The following is a 13,571-nucleotide window of genomic DNA, read 5'->3' on the forward strand; positions in this document are numbered from 1 at the left end:
AAGTCTGTTTTAAGGAGGAATTGTTTTTTTGTCAACATTGTGGGGTCTTTGGTACATATGTTAATGTTTCTTTTGATGGAGCCTGATTTTTGCATGTGAGTTATACTGGACATGGAGGACACACACACCTGAATGTATCCTGATCAAGTGTCAAAGCGGAGAGTCTATAAAAGCAAAGAAGAAACTTGTGATGGGGAGCAGTTACGAGTCATCGGATGAAAACTTGCAGAGTCGGTAAGAAAGCAAACTAAAATCCCTAACAACAATGTCGGTAACACCTAGTAATTTCCCACTAAATGGGACAAGCCTCTTCGCTGAAAATCATGGCATTATGGATATACCCAATGGAAAAAGAACTCTGAATATCTTTCTTTTTTGCTTGACATTCATCATTACATTCACTACTCTGCTGGGCAGCATTTATTCACTAGTTTCCTTACTGAAAATTCAAAACAAAACCACAGTTTCAATGATTGTGACTTCCTTGTCTGTGGATGATTTGATAAGTGTTGTGCCAGTGACTATCTTTATGCTCATGCAGTGGTCAACCGAGGTGCTCCCCCAGCCTCTGTGCACCACATCCGCTCTGCTTTATTTATTTCAGGGCATTTCGAGCAATCTGAAAGGAACTCTTCTAGTTTCTTACAACTTCTACACAATCAACAAAACTGTGATGTGGAGTCAGCAGACCTCCAAACGGCCGGTGAGCATGATATGGGCCGTTCTCACTATCTGGATTGTCAGCTTGCTGATGTGCATTTTGCCTCTCTGTGGTTGGGGCACCTATGTCCCCACCTCCTGGGGTTGCTTCACTGACTGCACCAGTTCCTATGTCTTGTTTTTATTCATTGTCTACTCGCTGTGCTTCTGCCTCCTCACCATGCTTTCTGTCCCTCTAACTTACCAGCTGTTGTGTTCAGATGAGCAACAGCATCTTTATGTCGATTACCAGGAAATCACCCGAGGCTATTTCACTCCTGGGACACCCCCAGTCTGTAGCACCACCCCATCCCTTTCACCGGAGGACCCTGTGGATAAAACCCTGAAGCATTTGCGAAACTCCTGTCCCAGCTCGGGGATAGTATTTAGGCAAAGCCCAGCTGAGAGCTGTGGGCTGGACCCCCGTTGCACAACCAGTGTGCAGAGCAGGAGCTGCACTGTGGAGTTTGCTCAGAAACGATTCTCACTGATTCTTGCATTGACAAAAGTCATTCTCTGGCTTCCAGCGATGGTAAAAAGTCATACTTCTTTGCATATTTGTAATGCTTTATTTAAATAGGGAGAGAGTGTGTGTGATATTAATTGAAACAGAGATGCACGCTAGTTATCCAGCAGTTATGAACAGCATAAATCATATCCATAAAAGTCATTTCAAACAGATCTATGTTTCAGTGTATGTATTTATCTGTCTTTCAGCAGGATTGATATATTCATAAAAATCATTGCATTTTAAAAATGAAAAGCCAGATTCATCATTGTTGTTCCAGTTTTACATCAGTGTAACTCCACTGAACCCAGCATAGAGTTAGGCTAGTGATAGGGGTGAACCAGATCCAATGTTTTGTGTTTCAAGCAGTCTGGTAGGCATTAGGTTGACTCTGAGATCTGTGGGTTTTACTAAGGCAGATTTTTTTCCTTCATCCTCACAGTTCTGAGTCACGCCCTTTGCCAGTCATCTCTGGGTAAGAAACTGAAGCTTGATTGAGAAGTGAGGAAGAATGTTTATATCTTTGTAATTATTGAAGCATTGCTACATTTTGGTGCAATGTATGGAAAGGATAAATATAACAAAGGACACGAACAAGTGAGTCCTTTGCTGGGCATGTGAACATGTTGGGAATTGTCCAAGGTCATTTTTGTCCTATGGATGTGTCTGGAGTCAGCCTCTCAGCTCCTTTCCATGAAGAATGAGAATTATAATGCATGTGAAGTCCAGTCCTGCCTGGAACTGAGTGGCCTCAAACCCCATTGACTTTGGGAGTTGCAGATGCTCAGCATCTCACCGGATTGGCTCAATGGTCACCTAAGAATTGTTTAGAATTGGAGCTGCTTCTTTGGCAGACCTCATGCATCCATATTTATCATTTCATTTGCAGCATAAGGCATTCTGAGAAATACAGAGAGAGTGGGAAAGGGACTATATGAGGACATTGGTCTTCTAGCATCTGTCAGTCATAAAGCTTAACAGGAATCAATGAAAATCTGTGACTTCTATTTCTGTCATATTAAAAGTGTGATGTTTTTGTTATTCCTGGAAATATATTATGTGACTGAAGTGATTTAATTTCTTAATGTTCTGTCTTTCAGATACAGATGGCTATCCAGCACATAGTTGGTTTTCAAAGCCTTTCCTTTGAGACATTCAGTTTTCTGCTGACTTTACTAGCTGCCACGGTCACCCCTGTGTTCGTTTTGTCAGAACGCTGGATCCACCTGCCCTGTGGCTGCATCATTAACTGCAGGAAGAATGCATATGCCATTTCTTCAGAAGAAAGCAAAAGTAAGTGCGGGAAGTTGAAGGATAGGATATTGTCTCAAGTGATGTTCCATATGGCAACAGACTGTTGAAGTTTTATAGTAAATTCTATAGAAAGTTATCTGCAACAGTAACAATACTCTGCACTCCTGTAGCACATTTCATCTGAGGATCTGAAAGTTTTTCATAAAGATTAATTATATAAGCCTCACAACATACTTGTAAGATGGGTAGAGAGCATTATTATCCTGTTTTACCATCAGGGAAACTGAGGTACAGGGAAGCTAAGTGACTTGCCCAAGGCCACACAGTGAGTCATTGGCAAACCTATTGGAAGAACCTATGGGTTCAGACTCGCAGCATTGTCCTTAAGCCTCTGGACAACACTCCCTCCCTAGAAAAGCATATCTGCCAAAATAAGATATGCATTAATAAAATACACTGTGCTAAATGCCTTTTAAAGCCAGGCAAAAACACCTCTGAATTCTGAGTGCCTTCACGCCCCTGAATTACAGGAATTTTGTCAGTGAGAGAAAAGGCCCTTCAGATTCTACTGCTCACACATCCATCATGCAGCCACTGAGCGGCCTTAGGTGTTGACAGGACCATAGTAATGAACAAACAGCAAAGACCATGATTCTAGGGGGAGCTGAGTGCCCTGAACTCCACTGACTTCATTTGGAATTGAAGGTGCTTGTTAAACCTGAGGGTTTAAAACACCCATTTCCCCACATCTATTTGTTCATATGTTTAAGGAATTTGTCTCGTCCATGTGTGAGAGAGGATATCCAGCTCCCAAGAGTAACCTTCCTGACCCTCCTAAAATGTTTAACCCTGTTGGGCCTCCATGAAGAGCCAGCTGAAGGGGGTCCAGCTCAGCATTTACCTCATGCAGCAGAGGCTCTGACACTGCTAGCAACTAGCCCTTCTCAGCTGTCCCTCTCTCCCGGTCTGTACAGCCTCCCATCTCTGCTGATCACATAACTTATCCCATCTAATGTACAGCTGTAGTTGGCAGACAGCTTCCATCTGGGAGCATGCCTGAGCATGCAGCAGTATGTGGCATGTTCCCACTTTCTCACTGTCCACATCCACTTTCTCCTCTGCCTGTCCAAAGCCACAGAAGCCAGGCAGAGCTGGCATTCCATGGCTCTTTCAGTCTGCCAACAATTCAATAGAAGGGCGTATGTGTGCACCATCTGCAAATTTCTCTAGTTGGCTTAGGCCATTTGATGCCTCCTGCAGTGGGGCAAGACATCTCACCATATGACCCTATATATTTAAAATATATATTAACACCCCCCCCCCCAGCCATTGAATGGAAAAAGTCACATTTCCTGGCCCTTATACCAGTTGCTAGTGCAACTCTGACACTGAGTATCGAAGTTTACAGGATGTTAACAAATAAAAACACAATATAGAAATGAGTTCGTCACATCATTTTGTGTGATGTCGTACCTGTTCCCTAGTGGTCAGTTGTTCAGAGCTCTTGTGAAATCAACGCTTAAAACACATTTTTTTTTTTTAAATAAATAGCAGTTTATAAAGTAATCAATATGTAGAGAGAAATTGTGTATGTTCTTCTCATAACACCTCATTGTTCCCAGGTGGCCATCAAATACGTTAAGCACAAGACAAGGAAACTGTGGAAATGACTATCAGCACATCTCTGGGTTCTTTTAATACCAGGAACCACTTCAGCTTTGTGGTTAAAGTGCTGCCATCAGAATCCCCTGATGTTTGAGTGTAATCTTGTAACTCACAGTTTCTTGTGTATACTATCTTCAATTTCCCACACACACATCTGAAAAAGTAGGAAGAAGTTTTGAATTAAGAAGGCTAAAATGAAAATATAATTTTCCATTGTTTTTCTAAGAGCAGTGCTTGTTATTTAAATGCTTTAATGATGCTTAATATATCTAATAATATCCACTCAAGAATCTTTGATTATAGTTCACTTAAGATAACCACATGCACATATGTGTGTTTATACATACATGCCTCATTTCAGTGACAATTTAAGATCGATTAAATGTATTGCAAAAATACTTTGCTGTTGTACAGCTAGAAAATTAAAGAAGGTTAAGGAATAAAAATGTGTTAGAAGAAATTAAATGTATCTGTACCTGTAAATGTATAATAAATGTATTGTATTAAATAATAAGCAAGCTAACACAAAGAAGGGAGTGGCATTCAAGTGTTTGACTTTCTGTCAGCATTGTAATTGAAAATAACATTAACAGAAGAAAAAAACTATCATTTCCATTATCTTTAATTTAGTATTCACAGTGTTGCAATTACTTTCACATATAATAATTATAATAGTTTTCTGTATTAGCTTCAAAAGTGAGAGCTACTTACAGATGGGCCTGATTATCTTCTCACTATAAGGGCCTGATGCATAGAAAATTAAAATCGGTAGAAAGATTCTCATTGACATCAATTGGTTTTGGATTAGGCTCTTGCTCTCTATTAATACCGGTGTAACTCCATTGATTTCAGTGGGTTTACTCCTGATTCTCATGGGACTAAATGAGAAGAGAACAAGGTCCATAATCTCAAAAAAAAGCACCTTTTGGCTCAAGTCTTATGTTCTCTTTGAATTGGATGCTTTCTTCAAATTCAGACCATGAACTTTTAACTACCATCCCAAGGTGAGTGACTGCAGTTTGTCAAGAAAACAGTTTATTCCCGATACAGCTTTGCTCTAAATCTAATGTAATATTTACAGAGGTAAATTTATGACAGATGATAAAGCAACAATTATATAATATACATAGAAATGCTTTGTTTTTAGGATATTCATGGAGAAGGCTAATCTGCGTCATTAACAGAATAATTGCTGAGTTTGTGATTTCACAATTAATACGATCTTTAAAGAAATAGAATCTATATGCTGAATAACGATTCTGCTTTATAAATGGTTCTCTGTACTTTTTCTCTTAAAATGTTCTTAGGTAGATTTGATAGGAAGATGCTTATATGATCTGATAAGAGACATACCTTTTAATTACTACATCTAGTAATATGAAAAGGGGACAGCAGTGTGAAGAAACTGAGGAGATTTATGGTAGAGGAGATGTGTAATTAAGGGGATATGTGGTGGTAAAGAACTCTTATCTTAATTCCTAAACTACTATATCAACTAAAATAATTAGCCAGAGTAGATATTAGAATATAATATAATATATGGAGTGTATATATAGTCTATGTATGGAGGTAAGATAATTAGGGAATTAGTTCACCTACATGATTGTTTTGTAATGTAGAAATATATTTTTCTTATTTGGCACTGAAGTACAGTTTGATTGATTCTCAGAAGTAGAACCTTGGGAGGTTGTGGAATCTCCATCAGTAAAGGTTTTTAAGAACAAGTTAGACAAACACCTGTTAAGGATGGTCTAGATAATACTTAGTCCTTCCTCAGTGGGGGGGGACTGGACTAGGTGACCTATTGAGGTGCCTTCCAGTCCTACATTTCTATGATTCTAAGTATATTTTTCTGAAAGCATAATATTTTATCTTTTTGGCTTTTGGGAATTTCTCAGTAGCTGAAACTGAGGTATAAAAAGAATAAGAGAGATTGCAAAATGAACCATAATTTGGCTACTCTCTTCTAGTATGAATTTTATAAGGCTTTGCAAATCCTGTTCTTTAAAAAATGATGGGTGAAACCATTCCTAGCTATTCCTATTTTCTAGCAAACAACCACCATCAGAACAGAGAAATTCTACCATGTTTTGAAAAAGGAATGAATATACTAATTGTCCAAGTGCCTATAATGAATAAGCTAATTACCTGAGAATATAATGCTTTGGTTAGTTTAATTTTCCATAACAATTCATAAATTACAGATAGCAAAAAGTCTGTTGTTAAAAGTAACCAATCTGTATTTTAGTTTTAAATTTACAGACTGAATTAAGCATTTTTAAAATACATTTTTAATTGTCCTTGTTTGTAACTTTCTTTATATTTTAATTATAGAAGATTTTCCCTTTCTTTTTAGCAAAAAGGAGGGGGTTTGAATTCAATCTGTCATTCCAACAAGGTTATGGAATCTACAAGATATCCCATGAAAATCACCGCCATGATGATGATGATAATTCTATATCGTATCACAACCTGATGAACTATGACTGTGAAAACACAAAAGAATCTCAGAAAGATAGCAGCAAAACTCTTAATTCTGCCAAAATTGAATTCAGCACCATACCCATAGAGGAGAGCTCCATGCTTAAAGATTTCAATCAGGGCAAAAAAACGGTCAGTACAGAGACCAAACAAGAACTTGGCAAAGACAAGAGCATGGACCACCTTCTTTCTGACAAATTAGAAGCCTTTAAAAGAGAGGAGGTCAGAAACTTTGACAAATCAACATTTTTTGAAGCACAGGAAAGAAGGCTGTCTCATGAGGAGAGCCGTAAACCAGAACTCTCAGATTGGGAGTGGTGCAGGAGCAAATCGGAAAGGACCCCTCGTCAGGTAGAGCATGGTTTAGTTCTTTCTTCTTTTTTTCTTCTTTGGAAAGCATTTTAAACTGTTATTGTATAAAGCAGCCTCTTCTTGCCTCCAATCTATTTTCTAATTCTGTTCTTGGAGTTGTGTCCCATTTTTACCAGTAGTCGTGGAGTTTCCTTATGTAAAATACTGTATGCGTCGAGGTGGTACATTATATTAAAAAGTTCACTGTAAAGATCTTTAATCATTTTAATCTTACATTGGGACAGAATACCCCTATTAAACAAAGAATTACATTTTCAAAAGCAGTTTCTAAATATGTGCCAACATTTTTTCGTGCCTAAATTTTGGATGGGCAAAAATGTGCAAGCATGAAAAAATGAATATGCAGAAATACAGAAGTGAAGAACATGTGTGCAGAAATGGTGTGCACAATAGTAGAGGTTCAGTGAAGACCCCTATAAAAACTGACCCACAAGTTTAAAATAGCTATAATATATATCTGTGATCTTAACTGATTCACTTCTATGAGTAAGTTCAGCAAACCAAGCAAACCAAACATATTTGAAATCTCTAAAATGAATGTTAATACATTCTGCAATTAATAATTAAATAATACATAGACTCTTTGTTAATGTTCTGAGCTGTTGCATGTGTAGCTTTTCCCATGAGACTCTTCTGTCTGTAAGAATGGATGCATTAACCACACAGGGCAAGATCATGGCCCTTGCTGCATCCTTGCACAGGAGAGTAAAGGACATAAAGAGCTCTCTTCTTCTTTTGCCCTGGCTACCCAATTTGAGGATAGCGGCACAGAAGAAGAGTAATTGCTGTCAGTCTCCTCCCACTCAGATGGGCAGGGAGTGGGTGGAGCCTTGGCTTCCCTTCCCCAGCGTGCCAGTGGGTACAGCTGAGCTGACATAGAGGGGGAAGTAAGTCGTACCAGGAAAGGGGCTGACACTTCTTACTTCCCCCAGGGAGCAAGAGAGGAGCCAAGACTGAACTGTGACTCTGACACCACATGTTCTTACTCAGGGCAGACTGTCAGATGGGAGTCTAGCTCCTGGTATGCGTTTTAACAGACAACCCAAATGAAACATGACGTATCCTTTGGAGGACATTTATTTATTCATACAGTTGAGTGTGGATTTCAATATGGGTATCAAGATTACCATTCTTTTTGACCTGGAAGATTACAAGTCTTAGTAACCCTTTGTTTTCTTTATAACGTAGACAGTTACAAGCAGTGCTCAGGAACCGGTTAGTCTTCTAGAATAGTGTAGAATAACTGGTTGGAGATGGGTTCCTGATACACATCAATTTTGTTTAATGATCTGCTTAGATGTCCATAAACTAGTCTCTTATTGTTCTGTAGATATAGGGCCTGGTTCTGTTCTCATATTCAATTTCCATTGGTTTAATTGCATTGACTTTAATGCACTTACTTATGACTTAGACTAGAGTAGGAGAAGCCTCAAGGACATAGGATGTGTGTCATGTAAAACTGGGCTGACCCTGATCCTTCAATCTGGTCTAACTCTCATGCTGCAGAGTCCCACTGAAGTCATTCTAGTACCTGCATGGAGGTGGGGTCTGCCCATATGTTTAATTACTCCACTGCCAGAAAAGGGGGGGAAAGGGTTAATGAGTTTCCTGGGAAGAGAGGAAAAGTAACTGCCACACCCCACAGGGAATATCTAAACTGCCCAGGTATGGAAGGAGGAGATGATGGCTGGGTCTGATGAAGAAAATAGGCCTTTAAAAAAGGCAGGATTAAGCCACGAGTGTGGTCAAGGTTCCCAGGGAGGAATTTGCCTTTCTTATGAGAAATCTGCCTATAGGAGCCAGTGCTCAACAGCATGGTGAGTGAGACGCTGATCTTGGACTGTTTGGGATTCCTGGTCCTATTTCTGCAGCATTCCCTGCAGAACTGGGAATGTGGGATGAGTTAACTTTTCCAAAGGGTCAGGGTCTAACTGAGCACCACATCTGGAGTCGGGAAGGAATTTTCCTGGGGTTTTCACCTTCCTCTGCAGCATTGGGCATAGCTCACTTGCTGGTTTGAACTAGAGTAAATGGTGGATTGGCTGTAACGTGAAGTCTTTAAACCTAGATTTGAGGACTTCAGTAACTCAGCCAGAGGCTATGGGCATGTTACAGGAGTAGGTGGGTGAAGTTCCATGGTCTGTGATGTACATGAGGTCAGACTAGATAATCACGATGGTCCCTTCTGGCTTTAAAGTCTATGAGGCTGTCAAAGGCTTTCATTAAAACCCTACAACTGGAGGGGTACATCATTGTTTGTTTGAATCCTGAAGTTACCTGAAACCCAGAAACCCTGCTGGAGCTGCCACACTGGGATCCAGTTAAATCAAAAGGGGCAGACATTTGGGGCTGTTCCTAGAATTTCACAGAAGCCAATGACGGTCTTCCTGATTAAAAGTTAACTAAAATCTAAAGGTCTGATCCTGCACCACTGAAGTCAATGGGAATTGGGCATTTTCAATGAGAACAGAATGGGTACCTGAGTAAAGACGTCAGGTTTTGGTACATAACATATCCAAATGCAAATGCTTGTTTGTTCCCTTTTGTTTAAATGCAAGTGTTGGTCACTTACAGCCTGCGGTAATGAACAGTTGTGTTCTGTGCAAAAAGTAAACAACAGTTCAGCAGTTTTAATGTATTGGCCTTTGCTGTACTTGCACATATCCTGTATAAACTAGTTGGCAAAATCAGATTATGCTGTCATAGGTTTATCACTAACTGTGACTGTCCTTGGGGTAGTCTCCAGTCACTTTTTCAACAAGAGCTTCCTATACCATGTTCTTTGGCTGTCCTTTCAAATTGATAGGCCTGTGACTTCTTTTTATAGCTAATGCCAGCATCTCTCTGTGAAGCAGCTAGCAATGACTGCATGTGGCTGGCCTCTTTTGCCCTGGAGACTGTTTGTGTCACTTCTTGGACAGACTACTTCACCATTTGCCATTGCCCAGAGTCCCAATTTATGCTTTTCTAACATTTTCCAAATTATAACATAGTGGGTGGTTGTCAGGCTATTGTCCTTTTAAGGTCTAAAGTTCAAGACGCTAGTTACAGGATCCCTTTGTTACTGACATTCAACTCTAACTTGCAGATCTCTGCAATGCTGACATTTGCCCTGTTGGTGAGCAGGGCAAGACACTGAGATTCCCACAAGGATTAAAAGCAGAATTAAACTGCTGGGATCTTGGGCTGACTGGGTGGATGAATTCAGCAGCAGAAAGGATTGTACATGATCATTTTATTAATCATGTAGGTTAATTAATTGTTTGTAAAGTGCTTTGGAAAAGCAAGGTGCAGTATAAGTGCTAAGCAGTATTGGGCCAGCTCCTCAACTAGTGTAAATCTGCATAACTTCATTGACTTCAACGGGGTGGGACCAGGGTCACTGTTATTTCAGATCTCAGAGCTGTAAAGAGGAATTTTAATAGCTTAGTTCAAGGGACATAAGGTTAAAAGTGAACTTCAAATATTGTTGCAATCAACAAAGTGAACATATATTTTTATTTGCTGAATGCCCAAATAGCAACAGATATGGGACATTTGCTTAAAAACTAGTTTTGGGCTAACTTTTCAAACAACTAAATCTCAGGTATTCTGCAGCTTGTACTAATTGGAGCAGTGGACTTGACCTATAAGGACTTGGGCAGATATTACCCGGTTTGAATTTTTTTAATAGCTGTTTCCAAAGGTTATGAAAAGAAATAATTGTAAAACTTTCAAAATCAAAATGTAAAGTTATTTGGCGAGGGGAAAGGAAACCACTTATTTGAGCATCTGCTGACTGGCTCTGTTGTACTAGTTAGTTCCTGGTGATGATACCTGAGTAATGGATTTTTGGAGTCTTCTAGTGATCAGTTATGGACAGAACATGCTAGGATCTGGTTGGCTTTCTTTTCTTCTTAGAGAAGGATATTTGCAGATTTAAAATTAGAGTGGACAAAATACTAGGAAATGTACTGAAGGGAACCAATAATTTCATATAAATGCTGTGTTTGTACATTATATAGAATGTTTTAACAATCTGGAGATGTAAGTACAGACCATATTGTGATCAGCAGGGAGCAACACTCATTTAGCTTTATAGTGGTTATCTTAAATTCAGGAGGTGCACTACAACTGATCTGCATGCTTTCGTGCTAGGGAGGAGTGTGGTCTGCCATGTTGCTTCCTGACTCAGAGTGGAAGGCATCACATTTCCACCATTTAACTAGTTCACATGCTCACGCTGTAAGTGCGTGTTATCGGGGCAGCTGATAAAATCTTTGGCGATCAGTTCTCTCATATTGTTTTCCTTACTGTAAGTTTCAAGGTCTGGATAAAAGATGAGAAAAAAAGCAACATAGGGGAGAAACGGAATGGGGAGCATGTTCCGTCAGATGCCCACATGTTACTTAGAACAATATAGCTTCAAGTCCACTCTGTGTAAATGGCAACTCTCAGGAGCCATTAAAAAAGCACTATTTAAATGCAGCGTAGAAATCAGGAATGCACTTATCTGATCCAACTAACCTCCTTCTTTTAGTCTACCTCTTAAGGAGACCATTAACTAATTTATCACCCTGATTCTCCTTCACCCAAATAGTTGCTGTCAGCCAGCTGAAGTGATTATATAACCGCGCTTTAGCAGCACAGAAAGAAATGGTTACTACAAAGGAGCAGAGTATGAAGTGTTCTGTTTTCATTCCCAGAAACTATCCCTATGTACAGAATATTCTTCCCCTTTATTTAAAAAAAACCTATGATTTCTTATAATAATGATTCAAAATCCTGTGTTCATTCTATTGTAACCGCTAATGTTTTGGGCTATCTCTACTGATCATATATTGCAGTACATGTTGTATGGGCTCCAATCAAAATGAACATGAAGTAGACACGTGACTGGGTCCCTTCACAGACAGTTGTCTGACTCTGTCCTTGGGAGTTGACCAACACACTGTTGTACCAGTTTGGGATCTTGTATACAGTATTCTGGTCAGAGCCTAGTCCAGATCTTAGACCAAACTCAACTCGGTGTAACTCATTTGTCTTCAGTGAAATTACCTCATGGATTAATTTGATGGGTCCATTTCACCAGTCCATTGCAACAGCTTTGTATTGCTGTAACTTCACTAATTTCTTTTGTCACAGCTATATTTCTTGCATGCATTTTCTGTGCCATTATGTGTGAGGATTAATATTCTTGCGCAACATTAACAGAATTATAGAATCAACATAATGACACTGGATGTATGAGTTGAGCTTCAACAACTCTCTTTACTGCTTGTGCAGTACTGCTATTAGCTCTTTTGGTCCTATCCTGTGATATTTTTTATGAGTAGTCATGACACAGAAATAGTCCTAATGAAGTCAAGTAGTCAGCACTACTAGTTAGGTAAGATTGAAGGTTTGGGCTTCTTATTTACTGCTTATTTAACTTAACACTACTTGCTGGGTGGAAGGAAACAAATCTGAGAGAGCAGGGAATGAAAGTGTCTGACAGAGCAAGAAAAGTTTCTTCTTCAACTTCTGCACCTTCCAGAACAGATAGTTTCAACTAGAAATAAACTCATCATTGCTCTTTCATAAAAAGAATAATGTGCTCCCATTTTTTCAGCCAAAGCCACTCTTCCTCTTTAAGGGGTATGACTCAGAGATACTGGGAATTAGATTTGCAGGTTGCCTGAATTATTATGATTTTCTGCTACTTGAAATCAAATCCTAAGGGCTGCGGTTTTCAAAGCTGCCTGTATGACATAGATGCACAGTCCCCATTGAAACTGATGGGAGTCAAGCAGGTAAATCCCAAGGCAGCTTTGAAAATCTCAGAAAGGGAGGAAGAGAGGGGGAAGCCAAACTGAAAAATAAATAGTGCAAAACTGGCTCAAGGGAACAAATGCGTTAATCCATTAGCTGAGGATGTGTAGTTTGGGGTAAAGGGAGGGGTTTGAAAGTCAGAAATTTCTTATCGGCTTAGATAGCCCTGAACAACTCAAACCTTTTCAAATTAGAAAAGCTATTTTACTGAATCTGGTGAATAATGACAGTCCGTCCAAAAAACAACTAAGGTCTAACATTTGCAGTTCTTGGCCAGGCAAAACTCCCATTATATGTAATAGTAATTTTGCCTCAGTAAAGGATTCATCACAAAGCTTTCACAATTAGAAATGTCATTGTTTACTTTATGCCTGGTCAGAGCTGGGCAAAAATTCTAGTACTACTTCATGTAGACATAACTTGTAAAGAGACTGAATATTCTGCAGGGTACCTCACTGCTCCCCAGGTAGATAATTCAGGAAGAAGAGTGGGATAGAGTCTCAGACTGTATGTAGTGCTCAGTTACCTGAAGTCATTCAAGGAAACAGGAAAGTCATGGATACTCTTTTAAGGTTGCCTTCTCACCTTGCTTGCTGAATCACTCTTCATTATATAGTGATGAGTGTGAAAGGATGCCCATTTTAATTTGTATCTTAGAAAGCAGCATTGTCCTTTTCTGTTTAAGACTCTTTTAAAAAACAATTTAAAGGGCATTAATCATTTTCTTTTAATGTTTTAAAGAAATAGGTGCCAAGACACTGTGTTGTACCCTTAGACAGTATGTTGGAGTCTTGGATATGTA

At 39.3% G+C, this 13,571-nt stretch overlaps 1 protein-coding gene across 1 annotated transcript in view; it reads left to right on the top strand.

The window, feature by feature from the left end:
* Positions 1 to 265: 265 nt before the first annotated feature.
* The window catches only part of GPR149 (G protein-coupled receptor 149), a 28,232-nt gene continuing 14,926 nt past the window's right edge, over positions 266 to 13,571 (top strand). The window contains exons 1-3 of the mRNA XM_067537635.1: positions 266 to 1,231; positions 2,308 to 2,500; positions 6,483 to 6,958. Coding sequence (XP_067393736.1) covers positions 266 to 1,231; positions 2,308 to 2,500; positions 6,483 to 6,958 — 1,635 coding nt within the window. The remainder of the gene's footprint in view (positions 1,232 to 2,307; positions 2,501 to 6,482; positions 6,959 to 13,571) is intronic.

Source organism: Emydura macquarii, unplaced genomic scaffold (assembly GCF_026122565.2).
Source record: "Emydura macquarii macquarii isolate MOO-44397 ecotype Brisbane River unplaced genomic scaffold, CSIRO-AGI_Emac_v2 contig_18, whole genome shotgun sequence".
Classification (NCBI taxonomy): domain Eukaryota; kingdom Metazoa; phylum Chordata; order Testudines; family Chelidae; genus Emydura; species Emydura macquarii.